This window comes from Gorilla gorilla, chromosome 17 (genome assembly GCF_029281585.2).
Source record: "Gorilla gorilla gorilla isolate KB3781 chromosome 17, NHGRI_mGorGor1-v2.1_pri, whole genome shotgun sequence".
Taxonomy (NCBI): domain Eukaryota; kingdom Metazoa; phylum Chordata; class Mammalia; order Primates; family Hominidae; genus Gorilla; species Gorilla gorilla.
Genome location: NC_073241.2, coordinates 40654059 through 40676277, shown reverse-complemented (window position 1 = coordinate 40676277; position 22219 = coordinate 40654059). Strand labels below are relative to the sequence as shown.

The 22219-nt window shown below is 36.3% G+C and overlaps 1 protein-coding gene across 10 annotated transcripts in view; it reads right to left on the bottom strand.

The window, feature by feature from the left end:
- PPP4R1 (protein phosphatase 4 regulatory subunit 1) overlaps window positions 1-22219 on the bottom strand; it is a 69879-nt gene that overhangs the window by 28980 nt on the left and 18680 nt on the right. For 4 of the 10 annotated variants that reach the window (XM_055368630.2, XM_055368633.2, XM_055368631.2 and 1 more), the window contains 7 exons: window positions 17595-17730; window positions 16346-16452; window positions 11296-11438; window positions 10676-10822; window positions 7315-7422; window positions 7109-7174; window positions 5708-5866 (listed from right to left, as the gene is read on the bottom strand). In XM_055368630.2, the coding sequence (XP_055224605.1) occupies window positions 5708-5866; window positions 7109-7174; window positions 7315-7422; window positions 10676-10822; window positions 11296-11438; window positions 16346-16452; window positions 17595-17730 (866 nt within the window). The remainder of the gene's footprint in view (window positions 1-5707; window positions 5867-7108; window positions 7175-7314; window positions 7423-10675; window positions 10823-11295; window positions 11439-16345; window positions 16453-17594; window positions 17731-22219) is intronic. The other 6 variants (XM_055368632.2, XM_055368634.2, XM_031003700.3 and 3 more) reach the window with 3 other exon arrangements.

Sequence of the window (22219 nt, the reverse complement as noted above, 5' to 3'; positions counted from 1 at the left end):
TTTGAGACCAGCCTGGGCAACATGGCGAAATCCAGTCTCTACAAAAAATACCAAAGTTAGCAGGGCGTGGTGGCGCATGCCTGTGGTCCCAGCTACTCGGCAGGGCCTGAGGTGGAAGAAGCACGTGAACCCGTGAGGCTAAGTCTGTAGTGAGCCGTGATCACACCACTGTACTCCAGCCTGGGTGACAGAGCAAGACTGTCTAAAAAAAAAACCCCAAACAACCCCCTATTTGCTCTTTTTTACTTTCAATTGTTTTTATCCTCTCTTCAATGTTTGAACCATGATAATCTAAGTATGAGATACTATGAAACATTTGCATAGAACAAAACTAAAGAAAGTCCTGCTGTGTTCTCAAGAACAAAAAGAATAAGCAAAACCAAGAGTGCCGCAAAGAACATAAAAATCAATAAAGCCAACAAAATGTGATAAATACATTTAATGTTTTCAGGTAGGAAAGGCTTTAATTTGTTCACTAGAAGGAAGCAAGACAGACGTACCAGAAACATAATGTTAACTTAAAATATGTCACAAAGATCTTGAAGCATATACTATTGTTCTTGATGACTGTCTCATGTAGGAGGGGTGATAAAGAAATTACAGAATTCCACTTCATGTTGTATTTCTGTATTATTTTTAAAATCAGGAATTTTTAAAACATTTGAAAATGAGAGGTTTTATGGAAGGATGGATGGACACAATCGGACAAAGGCAACAACAATGGGAAAACTGGTATGTTACTAAAACCTTGACTTTGCCACACACCAATTTCCCTGAAGTTTAGCATTCCTTTTCCTTTTGAGACAGCTCTTGCTCTGTTGTGGAGGCTGGAAAACAGTGGTGCTACCATGGCTCACTGCAGCCTCAAAATCCTTGGCTTAAGTGATCTTCCAACCTCAGCCTCATGAATAGTTGGGGACTATAGGCATGTGCCACCACATCCAGTTAATTTTTCTATTTTTTTTGCAGAGACAAGTCCTTGCTATGTTGCCCAGACTGGTCTTGAACTCCTAGCCTCAAGCAATCCTCCCACCTCCTCCTCCCAAAGTGTTAGGATTATAGGTGTGAGTCACTGCTCCTGGCTAGCATTTCTTTTCTTTAAAAAAAAAAAAAAGCATAATAATACCTTTTTCAAGTTTAAGATAATAATTATATAGTAAGCATGATTTTTACAAAAGCAAATAAATGTAGAGATATCTATTATTAGTATTTACCTACTCTTGGAGAAGCATATATAAAAAATGACTCAATTGATTTTTTAAAAAGGCTAGAATTATATGCATGAGAGGGAAAATAATAGCTTGTATGTGTGCAAAATAAGGGTTTTTCTCCCCTTCGTAAGTCACTTACTTACGAAACATTATGGAAACATTACTTCCATAAAAGGATAAAAGGTCACTTTTAACGCTGTATGCACGAATTTAATCTTCTCTGAATACTGTTAAATCTCTGAGCTTGTTCCCAATAAAGGACATAGAAAACTTAATTTATCTAAATCATTAGTTTAGCTTGTTGTTAGATTAGAATGAAAAAAGTTTAATGTGGAGGAGAGAGATCACAGTGTCTAATAAGTTAATTAAATCCTACTATTAATTTACCTCCTTGATTTCACAAAAACAGAAACTGAAATCCAAATAAAATGACTTCTTCAGTGTTACCCTATAGTTACAATGAAATCAGGACTGAAGTCCAATTTTAACTCTCCAACACATCCCACTGCCTGTAATTGAGTAATTTTCCAACACTATAAAAATATTTCTACTTTGAGCTATTCCTCAAAATAAAGTGATTTTAAGCTATTATTTTTACTAGTTTCAATGACTTTAAGAAATAAACAACTAATGATTTTAAACAAAGGTTCTGGAAACCACTAAAAAACCCACAAGTCACTCAAAGAATAAATATTAAAGAATTTCGGAAATAAAATTAACTTTTAATTCAATTTTAACTTTTGAGAAGGGACAATACAGTAGATTATAACCTTCCCCAAATGGCTTAACATTGTTCGGACAAAAGACTATCTTGTCTTTTTTTTGCACCTAAATAGGCATAGGATTTACGTGTGTGTGTGTGTGTGTGTGTGTGTGTGTGTGTGTGTGTGTGTGTGTGTGTGTATGTAAAACAGGCATAAGATACATATTTTTCTCAGACAGGTGCAGCATATATAGCCTGCCCTCTGTATCCACAGGTTCTGTGGATTCAACCAACTACACATTGAAAACATTGTTAGACCCACGATGGTTGTGTCTGTATTGAACAAGTACAGACTTTTTTCCTTGTCATTATTCCCTAAATAATACAGAGTAACAATTACTTACATAGCATTTACGCTGTATTAGATGTAAGTAATCTAGAGACGATTTACAGTGTACAGGAGGATGTGCATAGGTTATATGCAAATACTATGCCATTTTGTATCAGAGACTTCTGAGTATCCTCAGATTTTGGTATCCACAAGGCGTCCTGGAACCAATCCTCCATGGATACCAAGGAACAGCTGTATATCTCTAAAATGACTGACATATCCATATTCTCAAATTAACAGGAACTAATGCATGTTACCAATCCAAAACAACAACCAAATACATAGCTTCACAAAGAAAATTGAGTAAGCTATGTTAATCTTTTCTAACAAGCCGATACAGGATATAACAAAACATTAATATAATATCAAGGCTTAAGAGTCTTGCCCTCTATGTCAATTTTGTTTTGGGAATGAATATGCAAAGGTCCTGAGATTGATCTCTGCCATGACGGCGTGAGGAGCTCAGCTGACCCACTTCTCAGTGAAGTAAGTGAAAATTATAAAACAATAATTCAAAGCCCCTGGAAATGGCCCTAGGAGCAAGCAGCAATTGAAGGGATAACAATTCAAGAAAACTGACAAAATGTAGTATACATCATAAAAAAGCTGAGAGTCTAATTTTTTTTTTTTTTTTTTTTTTTTTGAGACAGAGTCTCGCTCTGTTGCCCAGGCTGGAGTGCAATGGGGCGATCTCGGCTCACTGCAAGCTCCGCCTCCCGGGTTCACGCCATTCTCCTGCCTCAGCCTCCTGAGTAGCTGGGACTACAGGCGCCCGCCACCACACCCGGCTAATTTTTTGTATTTGTTAGTAGAGACGGGGTTTCACCGTGTTAGCCAGGATGGTCTTGATCTCCTGACCTCGTGATCCACCCGTCTCGGCCTCCCAAAGTGCTGGGATTACAGGTGTGAGCCACCGCGCCCAGCTGACCATTCCCTCCTTGTAACGCCTCCAGTGAGGTGAGGTGGAGACAGCAGTGTGCTGTAGCCAAGCACACTGGGGTCTGCTCTCCCGCAGCTCCAGGGCACAGGCTGCATTGCTCCAGCTACCTGATGCTGAGGTCCAGTCCTGAGTGAGAGCAGCTGAGGGGTGAGGCTCCTTTCTTCCACCCTCCTTTGGGTGTGGCACACTGAAAAGGCTGGGGCCCCAAAAGCCACTGGTCTACCTCACAGGGTGGTGATTCCTCACCAGGAGAAAGAAGCCAAGGGAACCTCAGGCTGCTGCCCTTCCATACCCACCAAGCCCCTGTCATACCAGTGTGGCTGTGGGCAGACCCAAAGCTGTACCTCCTGGAGTGGGGAAATAGTCTTCACTCAAGCATTCCAGCCAGTCACTAAACAAGCAAATAACAGTAACAAGCCCCCATGGGGGAGCGAGGACAACCTGTATCAAACTACACATATTATCTAAAATGTTCAACTCTCAACAAAACATTACAAGGCAGGCAAAAAAAAAAAAAAATCCATACATTAGGGGGATAAAAGAGACAGGCAACAGAAACTGATTGTGAGAGCAATCAGATTTCAGACTTAAAAAAAGACTTCAAAGTAGCTATTATAAACATGTTCACAGAACCAAAGGAAATGATGATTACAGAAGTAATGGGAGTTATGGGGACAGTGCTGCATCAACTAGAGTATAACATCAATAAAGAGAAATTATAAAAAAGAACCAGATGGAAATTCTACAGCTGAAAAGTGCAATGACTAAAATAAAGTCAGTACATGAGCTCAACAGTAGATCTGAACTGGCAGAACAAATAATTGTTCTATTGAAGATAGATCAATAGAGATTACGCAAGCCAAAGAATAGAGAGGGGGAAAAAATGAGGAAAAATGGAAAGGGCCTCAAAGAAATGTGGGCCATCATTAAGCACATTTAACATATACATAATGGGAATATTAGAGGGAGAGAAGAGAGAAGGAAAAATATTTGAAGAAACATTGGCTCAAAACTTTTCAAATGTATTGAAAAACATAACTTACATAACTAGGAAGTTCAATCAACTCAACTCCAAGTAGTATAAACTAAAAGAGGTGCACATACGGATACATCACAGTAAAAATTCTGAAAGTCAAAGGCAAGGAGAAAAATCTAGAAAGCAACAAGAGAAAAATGACACATCACTTACAAAGGAACCCCAATATGATTAACAGCTGACTTCGCAGCAGAAACAGAAGAGGTCCCAGGCAGTGGCATAACACACTCAATCTCACATTAAGTAAAGCTGTCTTTCAAAACTGAAGGTGAAATAAAGACATTCACAGATAAATGAAAACAGAATTTGTTGTTCGCAGAACCACATTAACAAGAAATACTAAATAAAGTTTTTCAGGTTGAAAGCCATTTACCCCAGATGATAATTCAAAGAAGGAAGGAAGACCTCTAATCCACAACCTAACCTTCTGCCTAAAGACACTGGAAAAAGAAGCAAAATAAACTAAAAGCAAGCAGAAGGGAGAATAAAGATTAAAATGGAAATTAATGAATAATAGAAAAATAGAGAAAACCAATGAAACCAAAAGTTGGTTCTGTAAAAAGATCAACGAAGCTGACAAACCTTTAGCAGACTGGCCAAGAAACAGAGACAAGACTCAAATTACTCAAATAGGAAATGAAAGAAGAGGCATTACTACTGACATTACAGAAATTAAAAGATTATAAAGGAATCCTATGTATAATCATATACCAACAAATTAAGTAACTTAGATGAAATGTACAAATTCCTAGAAAGTAGAAAGATACAAACTATGAAAACTGACTCAAGAAAAAAACACACAACAGACCTATAACAAGTGAAAAGAGACTGAATTAGGAATTTTACAACTATCTACAAAGAAAAGCCCAGGCCCAGACGGCTTCACCACTGAACTCAACCAAACATTTAAGAGATAATCAATAACAATTCTTCAAAAACTCTCCCCAAAAATAGTAGAGGAGGGAACATTTCCTAACTCATTTTATGAGGCCATTATTACTCTGACAACAAACCAGACAAAGGCACCATAAGAAAACTACAGACTATTATCTCTCATGATATGGACACAAAAACCCTCAACAAAATACTGACAAACTGAATCCAGCGACATATAAAAAGAATTATACAACTATGACCAAGTGGGACTTATTTCAAAGATGCAAGTGGTTTAACATCTAAAAATTAACATAATACATCATGCCAATTAAATAAAAATCAACAGGACTTAAATGTGTAAAGAAATTTTTGTCCTGTTACAAAAAAACACACAAACTGTTAATATAGTAGTCTTTCTACTGTCTATTCCTAAAAGTATAAAAAATAATATATCTTAAATTATAAGTTATTTCTTATGAGGTCAAAATTATGTTTGCTTTAAAACGGACACAAATGTATTATTTTACAAAAGTGATAATCAAAACCCTACCCAACGTGAAGGATCACTGATCAAATTAATAAAAAGTGCTGATAATTTGGTCCGCCGGATTTCTTGACATGTTGCACATGAAACCGCCATGAAGCATTCAGCACAAGCCTTTCGGACTCCCCATACATTATCAGAACAAAGCTGGAAAAATCTGGGCAGCTATGTGAAAAGGAAAGAGTCTTGTTAGTTGGATAAAGATAGCAGATTTCATCAGTTACTTCGCTTTCATTTTCTGCTTTCACGCTTCTTTTGTTTGTTTGTTTGTTTTGAGACAGAGTCTCACTCTTTTGCCCAGGCTGGAGTGAGGTGGTGCAATCTTGGCTCACTGCAAACTCCACCTCCTGGGTTCCAGCAATTCTCCTGCCTCAGCCTCCCAAGTAGCTGGGATTACAGACGTGTGCCACCACGCCCAGCTAATTTTTGTATTTTTAGTAGAAATGAGGGTTCACCATGTTGGCCAGGCTGGTCTTGAACTCCTGACCTCAGGTGATCCACCTGCCTTGGCCTCCCAAAGTGCTAGGATTACAGGTGTGAGCCACCACGCCCAGCCTCAGTGTTTTAAATGTTGGATTGTCTTAAAAAGTAGGATCTATTAGTATTTATACTCAACAATTTTCAATAAATCACATCTAATTTACTGTCTATTCCTAAAAGTATAAAAAATAATGTATCTTAAATTATAAATATATAACATATAATAATATATCTTAAATTTTAAGTTATTTCTTATGAGTCAAAATTATGTTTGCTTTAAAATGGACACAAATGTATTATTTTACAAAAGTGATAATCAAAACCCTACCCAACATGAAAGATCACTGATAAATTAATAAAAAGTGCTGATAATTTGGTCCGTCGGATTTCTGGCTATGCAAAAGCATACTGGATTGTCTTATGCAATATTTCTGGCTATGCAAAAGCACTCCCAACAATCATAGCTTAAATGTTATACAAGAGCTTGCCCCTGAACTTAATTATTTTGCATAAGAGATGGCTTCAGAAACTCTTTAGGTATGGTGACTTATACATCAAGTATAGGCATCTTGTGTACTATTTAAAACTAACTTGCTATAGATTTAATATGTCATCAACATTCTTGAGGGTTGCAATAAAATTAAAGGTTCAATTGAATAAGTAAGAATTGATTTGCTTAACAGAAATGGAAGAGGTGAAAACAGATCAATGGTTCTGAAACATATCTATATTTTTAATAAATATCAAAAAGATAATTCAAACACCCAGATTACAGATATTTAAACTCCTAAATTCAAAATTATTATCTTTCTGGTTTATATTCATGGAATTGTGTTAATAAAACTTTGGAGTAAATGTGTGCATTTCAAACTTTATGTACTACTTTGTAACACACACTGTTTACTCCTTTATATCTGCAATACTTACCAACATTTCTTCAGTAGCTTGCTGGCCAACTACACTGCAAATATCTCCAAAATTGGCAGCACAGACCTGACAACAAAAGCATCACTGACATTTCAAAATATTACACATAAGGTTCTTCTAAGATAATCTTTTAAATATCATGTATCAGTACATTAACCACTAGAACTATGTTCTTAAACAGAAGAAAAAAAACGACAAAAAAATACCTTTCGAACGTGAAACATTCTGCAATCGCAGCACATCTCACAAAACCTAGGGAGGATAAGACGCTCTGTAATATCCTTCCCAACCATGGGAGCCATTTTGCACATTATCTAAAATAAGTAAGAACAAACACACACTGAAAATATCAAGTAAGCCTCTTTCAGTTAAATTAAATAACTTAATAAAAGTATATAATTTGAGGAAACATAAAATATGATATGGCATCATTATACTATATACATCACAGAAAACATTCATAGCCAATTATTAATTTCATCTTATTTATCTAAGTAGGAAACAAAGACAGATAATAACCACAATCAATAAAAACAATCAATAAATACTGCATGCCCAGTAAACCCACAGAAAATCCTAACAATTTCATTTTTGTCCACAGTTTCCATCTTACTACTACTTCATCATTTTGCCTGGTAATTTTAAAAGCAAAACAAACAAACAAAAACCTACATTTTCCCAATTTAAAAAATTGGTGACTGTTCAAAGAGAAAATTATCCCCAGGAAAGATCTAGATTTAGCATATCTGTATTGCTAAGAAAAAATTCAGTACTCGCCTTGCAAAGCACCCTGTGAACTAAAGCTCATACATATCAGAACCATGTCCTGGTTTTGCAAAGCTTCAGTTCCAGGGAAAGCATGAACACAGTTCTGATATAGGCATGTTTCAGTTAACACAATAGCAGGCAAAGTGAGGATTAACTTTATTTGAAAACTGGCCCTCTATTTAGATACATTGTTCCCACAGTTAATACAGAAAGAAATGGGATAGCCTGTCGTCATTTATCAATTGTATAAATTGCTAGACTGTACATACAGGACAAAATAAAGAAGTAAAAGAGATACAGATTGCAAAGAAAGAAAATTCTCTCTATTCAAATATGACATGGTTGTCTACACAGAAAATCAGAAGGAATCTACAAAGAAGCCACCAGAATAAGTATGTTTAGGAAGGTTGTAGGCTATAAATTAGAATATAAAAATCTATTGTATTTCTACAAATTAGCAATGAACAATGAACTGGAAACATTTAAAAACAGTATCACTCACAGAAGTACTTTTAAAAAATATGAAATCGAACAAAATACAAGAACTTTCTGCTGAAAACTACAAAAGATTAAAGATATAAATCAAAGACCTAAATAAACAGATCTACCATGTTCATAGACTGTGAAACTGGCAATTGTCTCCAAATTTATCTACAGATTCAACACTATCCCCATGAAAATCCCACCATCATCAGAACTAGAGATAACGCCTACATCTCCTAAATCCCAAAACCAGTTTTGTTTTTTGAATAAGCATCTCCATGCTCTAGTTAACAATCCAAAGTTATGCTGTATATCACTGATGTAGCATAACTAAATTTATTTAAAAATGAATTATTTTTATTAAGAAATTAATTTTTATTAAGAAATAATTATTATTTCTCTATCTATTAAGATAGAGAAAATATGGGAGCCATGGAATATAAAACATGACCAAAAAACAAACACAACTGTAAGAGAATCATAAGACTCCTACTAGCACTGGATATAGTTTTTAAATTTTTTATTGTAATGTTTTACTAATTTTACATTGCATCGAGAATTATAATACAGCAAGTTAAATGGCTCAATATAAACCAAAAATTAGGCCAAGACCAAAACTGATTTCCTTCATTGCAAAAATCCTAAAGTGAAAAAAGAAATAATGATGTTTTGGAACTAGGAAGAAGTGGTGGTTATACAACTTTGTGAACATATTAAATGCCACTAACACTAAAATGATTTTATGTCATGTAAGGTTCACTTCAGTAAAAACATTACTGAAAAAGTAAATTTATTATTAACTGGTAACTGAGTATCTAAAAATAATAGATTCAAGAAATTCTTCAAGGGAAAGAGACTAGAGAGATCATCTAATTCATCCCATTACTGATGATCCAGAAGCACTATATATAGTATGATTATTAAAAAATATCAACAAAGACGCAACCGTATTATTTTAGGCTTAAGGAGTGAACTCTTACTATCCAAATAGATATGAATAAATTTCCAGACGAATTTATCACTTTTCTAATTTACCATGAGAATTACTACTATCCGAACTCAGGAACCAGATGTGAATCACAACAGATACTACTCTATTCTAATTCATGCCCTATCATGGCCTTCAAGTAATCAGAATATTTGCAAACCATGTCAAAAAAAACCCAGAAACTTCCTATTACATTTGACTTTATGATGTGCGTAATGACTTAACAATCTGTATATTCTTCTGATAACCATCACTGATGTCATATATCCTGGGAAATGTACTTGCCTGACCATCCTTCCCACAAAGACCATACCTGTCAGAGCAGGAGCAAAGTATTATTTTATTTCCACTGTGCTTACACAGTGCCTAGAAAAGTGTTCAATACCTACGGAAGGGGTTCAAGTGTTTCTTCGTTCAGTACAGGGTTTTTAAAATTTTAACTACACTGATAAAATAACCATTTCAGTTTTCCATTTTGACATAATAATTTACAATTATGTATTTTTTCTTATTGTGTGCAGAACGTACACTTTCCTTTGTAAGCCTTTATGTCCCTTTCTAGCCCTGACTGTATTTCAAATTTAATGATTTGTGGCAACTTTAACAGAAAACAGCCTTTTCTTTCTTTCTTTCTTTCTTTCTTTTTTTTTTTTTTTTTTTTAAGACAGAGTCTTGTTTTGTCAACCAGGCTGGAATGCAGTGGAATGACCTCGGCTCACGGTAACCTCTGTCTCCCAGGTTCAAATGATTCTCGTGCCTCAGCCTCCAGAGTAGCTGGGATTACAGGCATGTGCCACCACACCTGGCTAATTTTTTTGTATTTTTAGTAGAGATGGGGTTTTGCCATGTTGGCCAGGCTGATCTCAAACCCCTGGTCTCAAGTGATCCTCCCACCTTGGCCTCCCAAAGTGCTGGGATTACAGGCATGAGCCACTGCACCCAGCCCAGCCTAATTTTTTTTTTTTTCCTTGAGGCGGAGTCTTGCCCTGTCGCCCAGGCTGGAGTGCAGTGGCCTAATCTTGGCTCACTACAACCTCCACCTCCTCCCAGGTTCAAGTGATTCTCCTGCCTCAGCCTCCCAAGTAACAGGGACTACAGGCGCACACCACCATGCCTGGCTAATTTTTGTATTTTTTTGGCAGAGCCAGGTGTCACCATATTGCCCAGGCTGGTCTCCAACTCCTGACCTCAAGTGATCCACCCACCTAGGCCTCCCAAAGTGCTGGAATTACAGGCACGAGCCACCGTGCCTAACCCCGGCCTGACTTTTAATAAGCACCTCTTATCAGCCACATTTTGCATAAGTGGAAAAATGGCATTTGACTTACAGCCACAGCTTCTGTTTTCACATCATCATTGCTATCTGGGGCTGTCAGCTCTATGAGGACAGGGCACACTTTGGTCTCCACATCAAATCGTTCAATGAGCTCCTGCTCCAACAGAGCCAGCAAAGCTGCCTGACTTGTTTTCCTCACCTAGGAGAAAAATAACAACACAAAGAAAGTACATATGCAACATGACAAAATTCTATCACTTGATTTTTATAAACAAAGATTTCTCATCTCAAAGGGACCCATAACTGGCAAAACTCCGCAAATAAATATTTGTGTTTATTTTCTTCAACTATTACAAAGACTACAGAACTTCGTAGATTGTGTTGTAACAGAGGAAGTGGACAGAGCCATCCTGGTAAAAGATGCCTCACAAAGTAACAAACATTTTAAGGGACCGCTAGGAGGTTACCAAGTGAGAGTGCAGTTACTAGGCATTGTCCATAATGGCATTAAAGGGATCTACTAGATTTGTCAGACTCTAAACACATCTTGTCTAAGATAAATATTCATTTTTGAAAAACAGTAAAACATTCCAAAGAGAACACTTAGGCTAGGCTATTCTCCATATTACACTACGTAAATTTCTTTTAAGAACATATAAATGGTACACTTACCTGATTATTCTGATCTGCAAGGTATCTAACCACAATAGGTAGTAAGAATTTTGAAAAAGCATATGGTATTGAAGGCCGGTTTTCTTGACAAAACAGTGCGATGTGAGGCACCTGTTCCATCAGCTCCGCTCTCACAGTTGGTTCTATTGAAATAACGGCAATGTGAGCAAACATGTTCTCCTGCAGCAACAAAACCTTTATCTGTTCTTGAGGGTACTTAGGAAGGCTATGGACTTTCATCTTCAAAATATAAAGGACTTGAGACAACATCCTTTAATTCTGCATTCCTTTTCAGAATCATACACAGATCAATCCCATGAGTGAAAGGAGGACCTTATCTTCAATCCAAGCTTCTGTTGTTCACAGTATGCACTGAGTATCTAACCATTTCTTAACAATAAATAAATTTATTCATCACCTACACTGTGCCACACTGTGCTAGGGGTTAAATATCCTATCTGATATTTACATCAATACTCTGACACATACATAGTATTATCCATAAATTCCACTATTTAAGAACCTACTAGGACAAGTCATAAAAACTAGTTCCTAATCTCAACTTAGTCAATAAATGAAAGATATATAATTAGACTTAACTAAGACTAAAAACGGGTAAATGAAAATTAAAGATGACAAATATTTTTTAAACACCTGAAAAGACCCAAGTGCATATGGCAAATTTAAATGTGAGAAATATGGCATTTCAAATTTCTGGGCTTCAAAAAGATGAAATGTCTAAGAAGCAACAGTAGGAAAATCAGCTAGTTAGCACGGAACAAAAGTTCCTACTGCACATCATAAAGATCAAAAGTACTAAAAGATAATATTAAATGTCCAATCTTGAGGTGGGAAGACAAAGTCCAAAAATCAACCGTAAGACCAACTAATTATACTTTATAAAAACTTTATTATAGGCTGGGTGTGCCTGTAATCCCAGCACTTTGAGAGGCCAAGGCGGGCAGATCACTTGAGGTCAGGAGTTCCAGACCAGCCTGGCCAACATGGTGAATCCTGTCTCTACTAAAAATACAAAAATGAGCCAGGTGTGGTGGTGCATGCCTGTAATCCCAGCTACTCCAGAGGCTGAGACAGTAGAATCACTTGAACACGGGAGGTGGAGGTTGCAGTGAGCCAAGATCGCGCCATTGCACTCCACCCTGGGCAACAGAGCAAGACTCTGTCTCAAAAACAAACAAACAAAAAAACTTTATTATAGATAACAGATACCAATACTCAGTTAAAAGGGAAAACAGCCTGGGAGCAAATTCATGTATAACAGAGTATTAGGAAGTGAACACACTGTTCAAATAAATAATAAGAAAGAAAATAAGGATACAAGTAGGCAATTCATAGAAGACATGCAAGTGACTGAAATACAGACAGACATGATGGATTATCAGTAACAAGTCATTGTATCGGACCTAACTAGAACTCTGGTACCCATTATTATTATGCATTAATAAAGCTACATTAAAGTAAATATGTATGAATGTGTCTACTAGGATTTCAGATATCAACAGAGAAATTAACATATCTTTAAGTAGATAATACTGTATTTTACAAAGCTCAGAATCTTATCAACAAACCAATATCTGGAATTTCTATTATACTGTTGTACTATGTGAAGTTGGCCAGATATGAACAAAATAGAGTGTTTCTGTTTTGAAGAAAAAGCTAATTTTTAAAAAAGTAAACATACAGGCCTCTGCTTTTCTCATGGATCCTGAATTTTCTAAGTTAACACTGACAATTGCTTATATTTTTGAAGCAAAAGGAGGACACAAGTTACGGTTTCAGTTAAAAATGAAATCAGCAACCTTTCTTTCTTCAAAGCCCCGCTTAGGCAAATAGACTAACGGGGCGGGGCGGGGGAATAAAGCCCAGAAACAGACCATGCATGTACAGACAACCGATTTATTAAAAGGTGAACTGGGAAAGATGGTCTTCCCAGTTGTGTCAACTGGCTACTCACATTAAAAAAAAAAATGAAACTTGTCTTCCACTTTGTATCACGCACATGAATAAATTCCAGGTGGAATACAGATCTGAATGTCAAGGCAAAAAACAATAAGGCTTCTCTGTGTTAGAGAATACAGGAAAAGATATTTATGACTTTGAGATTGGAAAAAATCTCTAAGAAGACACAAACGGCATGACCCATAAAAGAAAAACACTTCTCTTCTTTAAGAAGCATCACGGAGTGCAAAGAGAAGCCACAGAGTGAAAAAGATATCTTTAATACACATAAATGACATACGGCTCATATACAGAATGAATTCCTGTAAATCTGTAAGAAAATGACTACCAGTTTTTTAAAGGGGGAAGAGACTTAGACATTTCAAAAAAGAAGAAGCCAGGCATGGTGGCTCATGTCTGTAATACCAGCACTTTGGGAGGCTGAGTCAGGTGGATCACTTGAGGTCAGAAGTTCAAGACCAGCCTGGCCAACATGGAGAAATCCCATCTCTACTAAAAATACAAAAATTAGGCAGGCATGGTGGTGCATGCCTGTAATCCCAGCCACTCGAGAGGCTGAGGCAGAAGAATCACTTGAACCCAGGAGAAGAAGGTTGTAGTGAGCCAAGGTCATGCCACCACACTCCAGCCTGGGTGACAGAGTGAGACTCCATCTCAAAAAAAAAAAAGATACCCAAATAGCCAGTAAGTGTATAACCAGGTATCAACTTCACTGGTTACTGAGGAAATGCAAATTACAACCACAATGAGATACCACTATACATCCATCCATTCCGGGGGAAAATAAAAGCAGATGGTAAATTTTGGGGAATAAAAAAATCAAGATAAAAGCTAACGAAAGGTAAGGCAGAAGACTGAAAGGTTCTCAGCTGCTTATTTGTCAAAACTAAGGATACATATTTCATTCACTTCAGAGCTATGTTATTATTCAATAGTCTTTATCTTACCCAGCTATCACAATAAGCCCAGTCCTAAAAATTAGAAACCTCAGGGTCAAATCCTGTCTTCCTCACTCTATCCAGAGGTTAGCCTTGGAATCCCTCCTAGTACTTCAATTTCTATCCAACAATTCATCCTTATAACAATTAACTGGCTGGTCACGGTGGCTCATGCCTGTAATCTCAGCACTTTGGGAGGTTGAGGCAGGTGGATCACTTGAGGTCAGAAGTTCCAGACCAGCCTGGCCAACATGGTGAAACCCCTTCTCTACTAAAAATACAAAAATTAACTGGGTGTAGTGGCGCATGCCTGTAATCCCAGTTATTCGGGAGGCTGAGGCAGGAGAATTGCTTGAACCTGGGAGGCAGGGGTGGTTGCAGCGAGTGGATATCACGCCACTCTGCTCTAGCTTGGGCAACAGAGCGAGACTCTGTCTCAAAAACAAAAACACCCAATTAATTGGTATAGTCTTCCAATCAAGTCTTCTTGTCACCCATCTTTTTCACCATATCAGTTCATACTGCTACACTACACTGTTCTAAATCACAAAAAGGTAAAGTCATCAGCATGGTTTATTATAAACCTTTACAATCTAGCCCTCATCTAACTTACTTAACAGCCTAATTTTTCTAACCTGGAAACTCAGCAGGTTAGTCTCATTGTCAGGTTGGCCTCACTGTTGACCAAAGGGGCCACCATCTTGAACTCCTCTCTCTATCTTTTCCCCTCCTGGGTATGCCCTTTTCCCTCTCTATACCTCATCTATCAAATCCAACTTAAATGTCACTAACTTTCTGAAGCCTGCCCCGATCCTTCCCATTATAATTTATTGTTTATATGTTGGCTGCATTCACTAAACTGTTAACTTGATGACACAAATCCTTGTTCACCTTAATAACTGCTCTAGCATTTAATCTAGAACCTGGTATAGAGTATGTACTGTTTGATGTATACTGAATAAATGGAATTATGTCAATAGAGACATTTACTATGAATTTACCAATGTGAGAACATATTTTAAAATACACACACACACTTACAAAAAAAAAAAACTCTGGAGTTGGTAAACAGGTAAAGGAAAACACAAATCTATCCTTAAAGAGTATCTGTCTCTACTAAAGAACATAACCATAATAGGCTATAACAGTGCCATGAATTTATGCTAAATTGTTATTTAACTTAAATCAAATTAAAAAAATAAGTAAAAATTATGCTTGATGAGACCCCTCCTAAAACCATTCTAGAACAAGCATATACGTAAGCAATTATGTACACAAAGGTAGATTATTGCTCAGTTAAGCCTACAAATGTTCTGCCCACCCTGTAAGAATATTAGAAACATTTAAGGCTTATGTAAACATTTAACACATTCCCATTAAAATGAACTGTTCATCAAAAGATGAGCTTGTCTAAAAATTAAAAAATAGGGCTTGCTGAGATGCCAAAAAGTCTGTCAGAGGTAGAAAATATACTTTAATAAAGATAATAGATTTAAGGAAAAAAGTTTTAAGATTTTTGGATGGTTTCTAAAATCAAGTATAAAAATATGTTTAATATTACCTTAAAATAGTTTTATGTGTCAAGTATTAAGTATATTTTACTACAACAAAAGATATATTTATAAAAACTTTAACACCACCATTTTCTAAGCCTTAAATCAAGTTTACCTCTTTCTTAAGCAGACTTTCTTATCTTCACTTTGGAGATAAACCAGCTTTAGTTTTACAAATGGTTAATCAACATTTTTTTGCAAGTGAGAAACCACACAGAAAGCAAGCTTTCTATAGTTGCCTAAAATAATTTACAGCCTCCTCCATCTCTTTTAATGTATTCAAAATTATTCTATATATTTTTATTAACCCTAAAATATTAATATACATGATGCAAAACAATGTTTTTAGATTTGTTTTGATGAGAAATTTCTAAAATTAAACTAAATGAGCCCACTGTAAAATGTCCAGGTCTCAGTAACAAATTTTACTTTTGTTGTCACTGATGGGTTTGATAATTACTTAGGAAATATTTTAAAGCTATCTCATATCACATTAACTTGTTCATTAGTTTTTAGAAACACAAATTTGGTCAAAGAAACCTTTCTAGAACAGAGTAAATTCACTTTCTCCACATATACCTGAATCATCGGCCAATCTGCTAATTCTTTCCAAAACAGCAATACAATCTCTTTCATCATCGCAGACTTCCCTCAAGGTATCGAGCAAACTCCGGGCCACCATTTGTCTACACAGAAAAACAAAATTATGTATGTTCAATGGCATCAATAGCTAATATCCAGAATTTTAATTTTTTGAGATAGGGCCTCATTCCTGTTGCCCAGGCCGGAGTGTAATGGTGTGATCACGGCTAACTGCAGCATTGACTTCCCTGGCTCAGGTAATCCTCCCACCTCAGCCTCCTGACTAGCTGAGACTACAGGCATGCACCACCACACCTGGCTAATTTTTAAATATCTTTAGTAGAGATGCTGTTTCACCATGTTGCCCAGGCTGGTCTCAAACTCCCGGGCTCAAGCAATCCACCTGCCTTGGCCTCCCAAAGTGCTGGGATTACAGGCATGAGTCACTGCACCTGGCCGATATCTAGAATTTTAAAAGACAAAATCTGTATATTTTTTAAGAAAATTTTTTCTTATTACATTATTAAAACATATATTAGGTCTATAATTTCCTAAGTGGCAAATGGCAGTATTTATTTTATTTTAACAAGATGAGATTGAATATTTACAACATTTTTTTTTAATCTTTATCTAACTGATTTGGTAAAAAGTCACCAAAAATTCATTTCAGTTGTCCTTCAATTATCACAATGAAAAAACACACTCTCATTCATTATACAAAATGTTATCCTTACATATTTTTAGTAGTATGAGTTTTGCATAGCTATACCCAAAAAATCTGAACCAAGACTTTTTGATTTCCCAGAAAAGTGTGATATAGGTGGTCTGGGATCATGGCTGGACAAACACAATGCAGTAGGAAGAGTGCTGGCTCTTGGTCACTGCTGTGTGACCCAATGATCTTGAGCATCACCCGTCATACAGCAGGTATACAACATCATGTGTTGAAGGAATAATGTACTTCCCAATAAGCAATTTATATGAATACCAAAATTATGTCCAGTGGCAGAAAAGCAATGGTAATTAATGGTAATTTTTTTTTGCAAAGAAAGCATGTTGTATGCTTACTAGGATCAAAGAATAAACAAGTACAAAACTGCTCATGCTATGATTATGAATAAAACTTGGTGACTCAGATTGTGCCTGTTAATAATACCTCCTTTAAAGTGGATACTTTCATTTTCCCTACTGAAGTTAATAAAACCACCCTTCCACTTCCACTTTAACAAAAAGAATATGCACATACCTGTTAAATATGTTCTCACTTGCAGCATACTTGTCCAATCTCCCCAGGGGCGTCAACATTTCATCTTGTGAGACAAAGTCCAGGGCTGAAGGTATAATAATCACATCAGACTCTGAGCTGTAGTCATCCACACCAACTATCAGAGACATCAGAAATACTCCTTATAACACTTTGAAACTAAAATGTACCCCTTGCCTGTCTGAAGCAGTGAAAATCTGTTTCTGGAATGGTACAAAAAAAATCACAAGAGACTCTCAGAATCAATCCAGAAGCCACAAATAACTAAAAGATACCTCCTCTCCTTTTTCTACAGATATGTTCTACTTGGCTCTATAAGCACAAAGTTCTACTTGGCTCTAAAAGCACAAAGTCAGAGGCTACAGAAACTCAGTATGCAGGAAACAGTGATCAGTCTTGAGAACATGTTCAATCAAGACACTAACAACTTGTGAATAGGCACACAAAAAGTCAAGCACCAATATAGTTAGTCCTGCAATGTGGAAGATAAAGCTAACGAAACTGGTATCTAACTTCACTTAATAGAAGAAAGCTAAAAACATTAATATATTTATATTCATTAAACAAATATTTATTAAATACATTTGTGCCAAGTACTAGGGTAGATGCTGGAGAAACAACAATGAAAATACTAATGTTTCTGACTTCAAAGAGCTAATATTCTACAGAAAACAATCTACTTTAAAATGATCATTGTAATAAAAGTATGTATTAATACAAACTAAAAGGCCAGACACCCATTCAAGCTGCAGGAGAAGGAAGAGAAGACCAAGAAAGAATGGCTAAAAACTAACCAAAAGGTAATTATTTCAAAGGAACCAAGCAATGAGTGAAGGTATGATTAAACAGCATCTACTACCAAAGGAGTCAAGGAAGAACTGAAAGGTGCCTGCTGAATTTGGTACTTTTGTGCCATGCTGTGTGACAAGGGCGATTTTCCATTACATGAAAGCCGAGAAGCCAAACCTGACTGAAGAGGTAAAGGAAAATATAATAAAGTGAAGACAATGAATACAAAATATACTTTCCAGAACTGTGGTTGTGATATAGTAAACTGGATTAGATTACTAGCCAGGGCATTCAAGCAAAATAAAGATTATTTATTTTGTTCTGTTCCTAATGTTTAAAAGAAGACAGATTTGCACATGGTTATATAATGAAAGTAAACAGTCAACAAATAAATATAAATTGAAGTTTTAGCAATAAGAAAATATTACTGATGGAAACACCATGGGGTTGGAAAGGATGCGATCCAGAGCTAAATCAGGGCCTTTCCAAAAGCCCTAAGAGCTTTCCAAGAAATTTTTATTATTATTTCCTGGCACTTCCTATTCTATCCCCTGCATTACTTGATTTACTTTCTCAATAGTGCCTGTCAACATCTGGTACGTATTAGTTGTTTTACTTATAGTCTGTCTCTCTAGAGTAAGTTATTGGCTCCATGAGGACAGAAATTTTTATCCCATACACTGCTTCATCTCCAGGATATTTCCAGGCACAAAGTAAGCATTTAAGTATTTTTGAAACAAATAAATCTGTTCATCACTCACAATGAGATTCTGTCGTTGCTCCTTTAGCTCTTTTCTTAGGAGAGAAAAAGAAAACCACCTAAGAAACTCCTCCCAAATGTTGCTATATGAGACACAGAAAAGATTCATCATTTCCTGATGAACTGTTATTGCTATTAGGGCATTTTAAAATGCTTGTTTTTAAAGTAAATGTGTATATACCGTGGGCCCATCTTACAGAACTGACTACTTTAAACAGATAACATTTTTACTCCCAACAGAACATTATCAAAAAGAGAACACAACAGTTCCTTTTGTTAAAATAAAAATAACTTCTGTACTTAAAGAATACTTAAACATGATCTTCCACTTTTGACAAAGGATGGATTAACAGGAACCAACTTAACCCTCACACCTTAAATGGTAAATAAATAAATAAAATGACAGAGCCAGGCATGCTGATAGTGTCTGTAGTCCCAGCTACTTAGGAGGCTGAAGCAGGAGGACTGCTTGAGCACGGGAGGTCGAGGCTGTACTCTTCTATAACTGCATTTGTGAATAGCCACTGCACTCTAGCCCCTGAGAAACACAGTGAGACCCCCATCTCTTAAAAAAAAGATAAAACATATGAAGCCATGGTTTCAGACACTGGACAAAAGACAGTACTGGACAGTGATTTCTGAGAAAGAGAGGACAAATGAAATGAGCCCTATATTCCTCCAGCTAACTTCCTGGAAATAATTTCCAGAGCACTAGGAGGGTCCAAATATAATCCCAGCAGACTCCTCGAGTTGAGGAGACAGAGTTGAGAATTCAGGGAGGCCAAGGCAGCTAGAATTGGCAGAGGGAGAGTATCAGAGAGGAGGGACCTTCACAGAGAAAGAACTTTAGAAAGCTGCAGAAAGTCCCTTTGAGTCTTTAGGTGAGTATTGAAACAGTTTATGTGTGTGAGGAAACTAGTCAGTATTCTGGGAAAAATAACTACCTGAAACGATCAAGTGAACGAATCCTCGATTATCACAAAGGACAAGGACTAGTTTATGTCTCCAACAACAAAAATTTTAAAAATTCTAAAATAAATGAGGCAAAACGCCTAAGAAGTGGCAAATAATTCTCCTGGTTTTGCCTAACAAAGCTTAACAGGCTTCAAAAGAAACAAACTATCTCCAAGAAACTGTGTCACAGAACAAAACTCGAGTATGTAAATGAATATAAAAATAGCTAGCACTCAACAAGGTAAACTCTACAATGTCTAGCATCCAATAAAAAATTACTAGGCACACAAAAGGCAGGAAAATACAAACCATGAGGCAAAAAATTCTACAACAGAAACAGACCCAGGACAAAAAATATAGAATTAGCAGATAAGAACATTGAAAGTTATTTTAACTATATTCCATACATTTAAGAAGGCAGAAAAAAAGAGCATGTTAACAAGAGAGATGGAAGATGATACGAAAGACCTAAATTGATCTTTTAGAGATGAAAAAAAGATATGAAAAATACACGGGATGGGATCAAGAGCAGATTAAACATTATAGAGGAAAAAATGTGTTACCTTGAAGAAAAAGGGTAAGAAAAATATCCTAAATGAAACAGAAAAAATATGGGGGAGGAAGAGAATTAAGCATCAATCAATTGTAGGAAAACTCCAAGCATCCAAATATATGTGCAAATGGAGTCCCCAAAGAACAATGGGAGATATAAAATATATTTGAAGAAATAATGGACAAAATTTTCCCAAATTTGGTAAAAACTATCAATCTACAGACAGATTCAAGGGGTTCAATGAAACCCATGAGCAAGAAACATGAAGAAAAGTATACCAAGGCACAATATAATCAAATTGCCTAAAGCTAGTGATAAAAACTTTCAGGCAGCTGGAGAAAAACTCATGTTACATACAGAAAAACAAAAGAATGATAGGAGACTTTTCCATCTAAAATACAAGCCAGAAGACATTAACGTCTTTCAAGTACATAAAGAAAAATACCTACAACTCCATACCTAAGAAACAAGAAATCTTTCAAATATGAAGCTGAAATAAAGATTTTTTCAGCCACACAAAAACTGACATCATCAACAGCAGACATGCACTATAGGAAACAATAAAGCAAACCATTCAAGCAAAAGGAATATTACACCAGATGAGAATCTGGATCTGGATCTATACAAAAGAATAAAGGACATCAGAAACAACTAATATGGGGCCGGGCACAGTGGCTCACGCCTGTAATCTCATCACTTTGAGAGGCCGAGGCAGATGGATCACTTGAGTTCAGGAGTTCAAGATCAGCCTGGGCAATATGGTAAAACCTTGCCTCTAAAAAAAATACAAAAATTAGCTGGGCATGGTGGCATGCACCTGCAGTCCCAGCTACTTAAGGGGCTGAGGCAGGAAGACTGCTTGAACCTGGGAGGTCAAAGCTGCAGTGACCTGAGATGGCACCACTGCACCCCAGTCTGGAGGACAAAGCAAGACCCTGTCTCCAGAAAAAAAAAGAAAGGAAAAAAAAAGGTTAATATGGGATAAATAAAAAATTTCTTATTTTTCAAATCTTTAAGATAACTGCTTAAATAAAAATATGTACTAAAAAATAAATGGATAAATATATATTGTGGGGTTCACAACATATGTAGAAGTATAATGTATGACTATAATAGCACAAAGGCAGGAAAAGGGTAAAGTATACTGTTATAAAGCTCTTATGCTGTGTGTGAAGAGATACATATTACTTGAAGTTAGACTGTGGAAAGGTAAAAATGCATATTAATTATAAACTCTAAAGCAATCATTATTTAAAAAGAAACACACATACACCAAAGACATATAACTACTAAGCCAGTACACCACCTAAGTAATCTAAAAGAAGGCAGAAAAAGAGAATAAAGGGAACAAGGAAGAGATGGGACAACAAATGAGAAACAACAAGATAAAGAGATTTAAACACAACCATATCAGTAACTACACATTAACTGCAAATGGTCTAAATAGCCCAACTAAAGGCAGAGACTGTCAAATTGGATTACAAACAACACCTAACCATGAACATAATTATACACTGCAGCTTATTCCGTCTATAATTCATAGCAAAATAC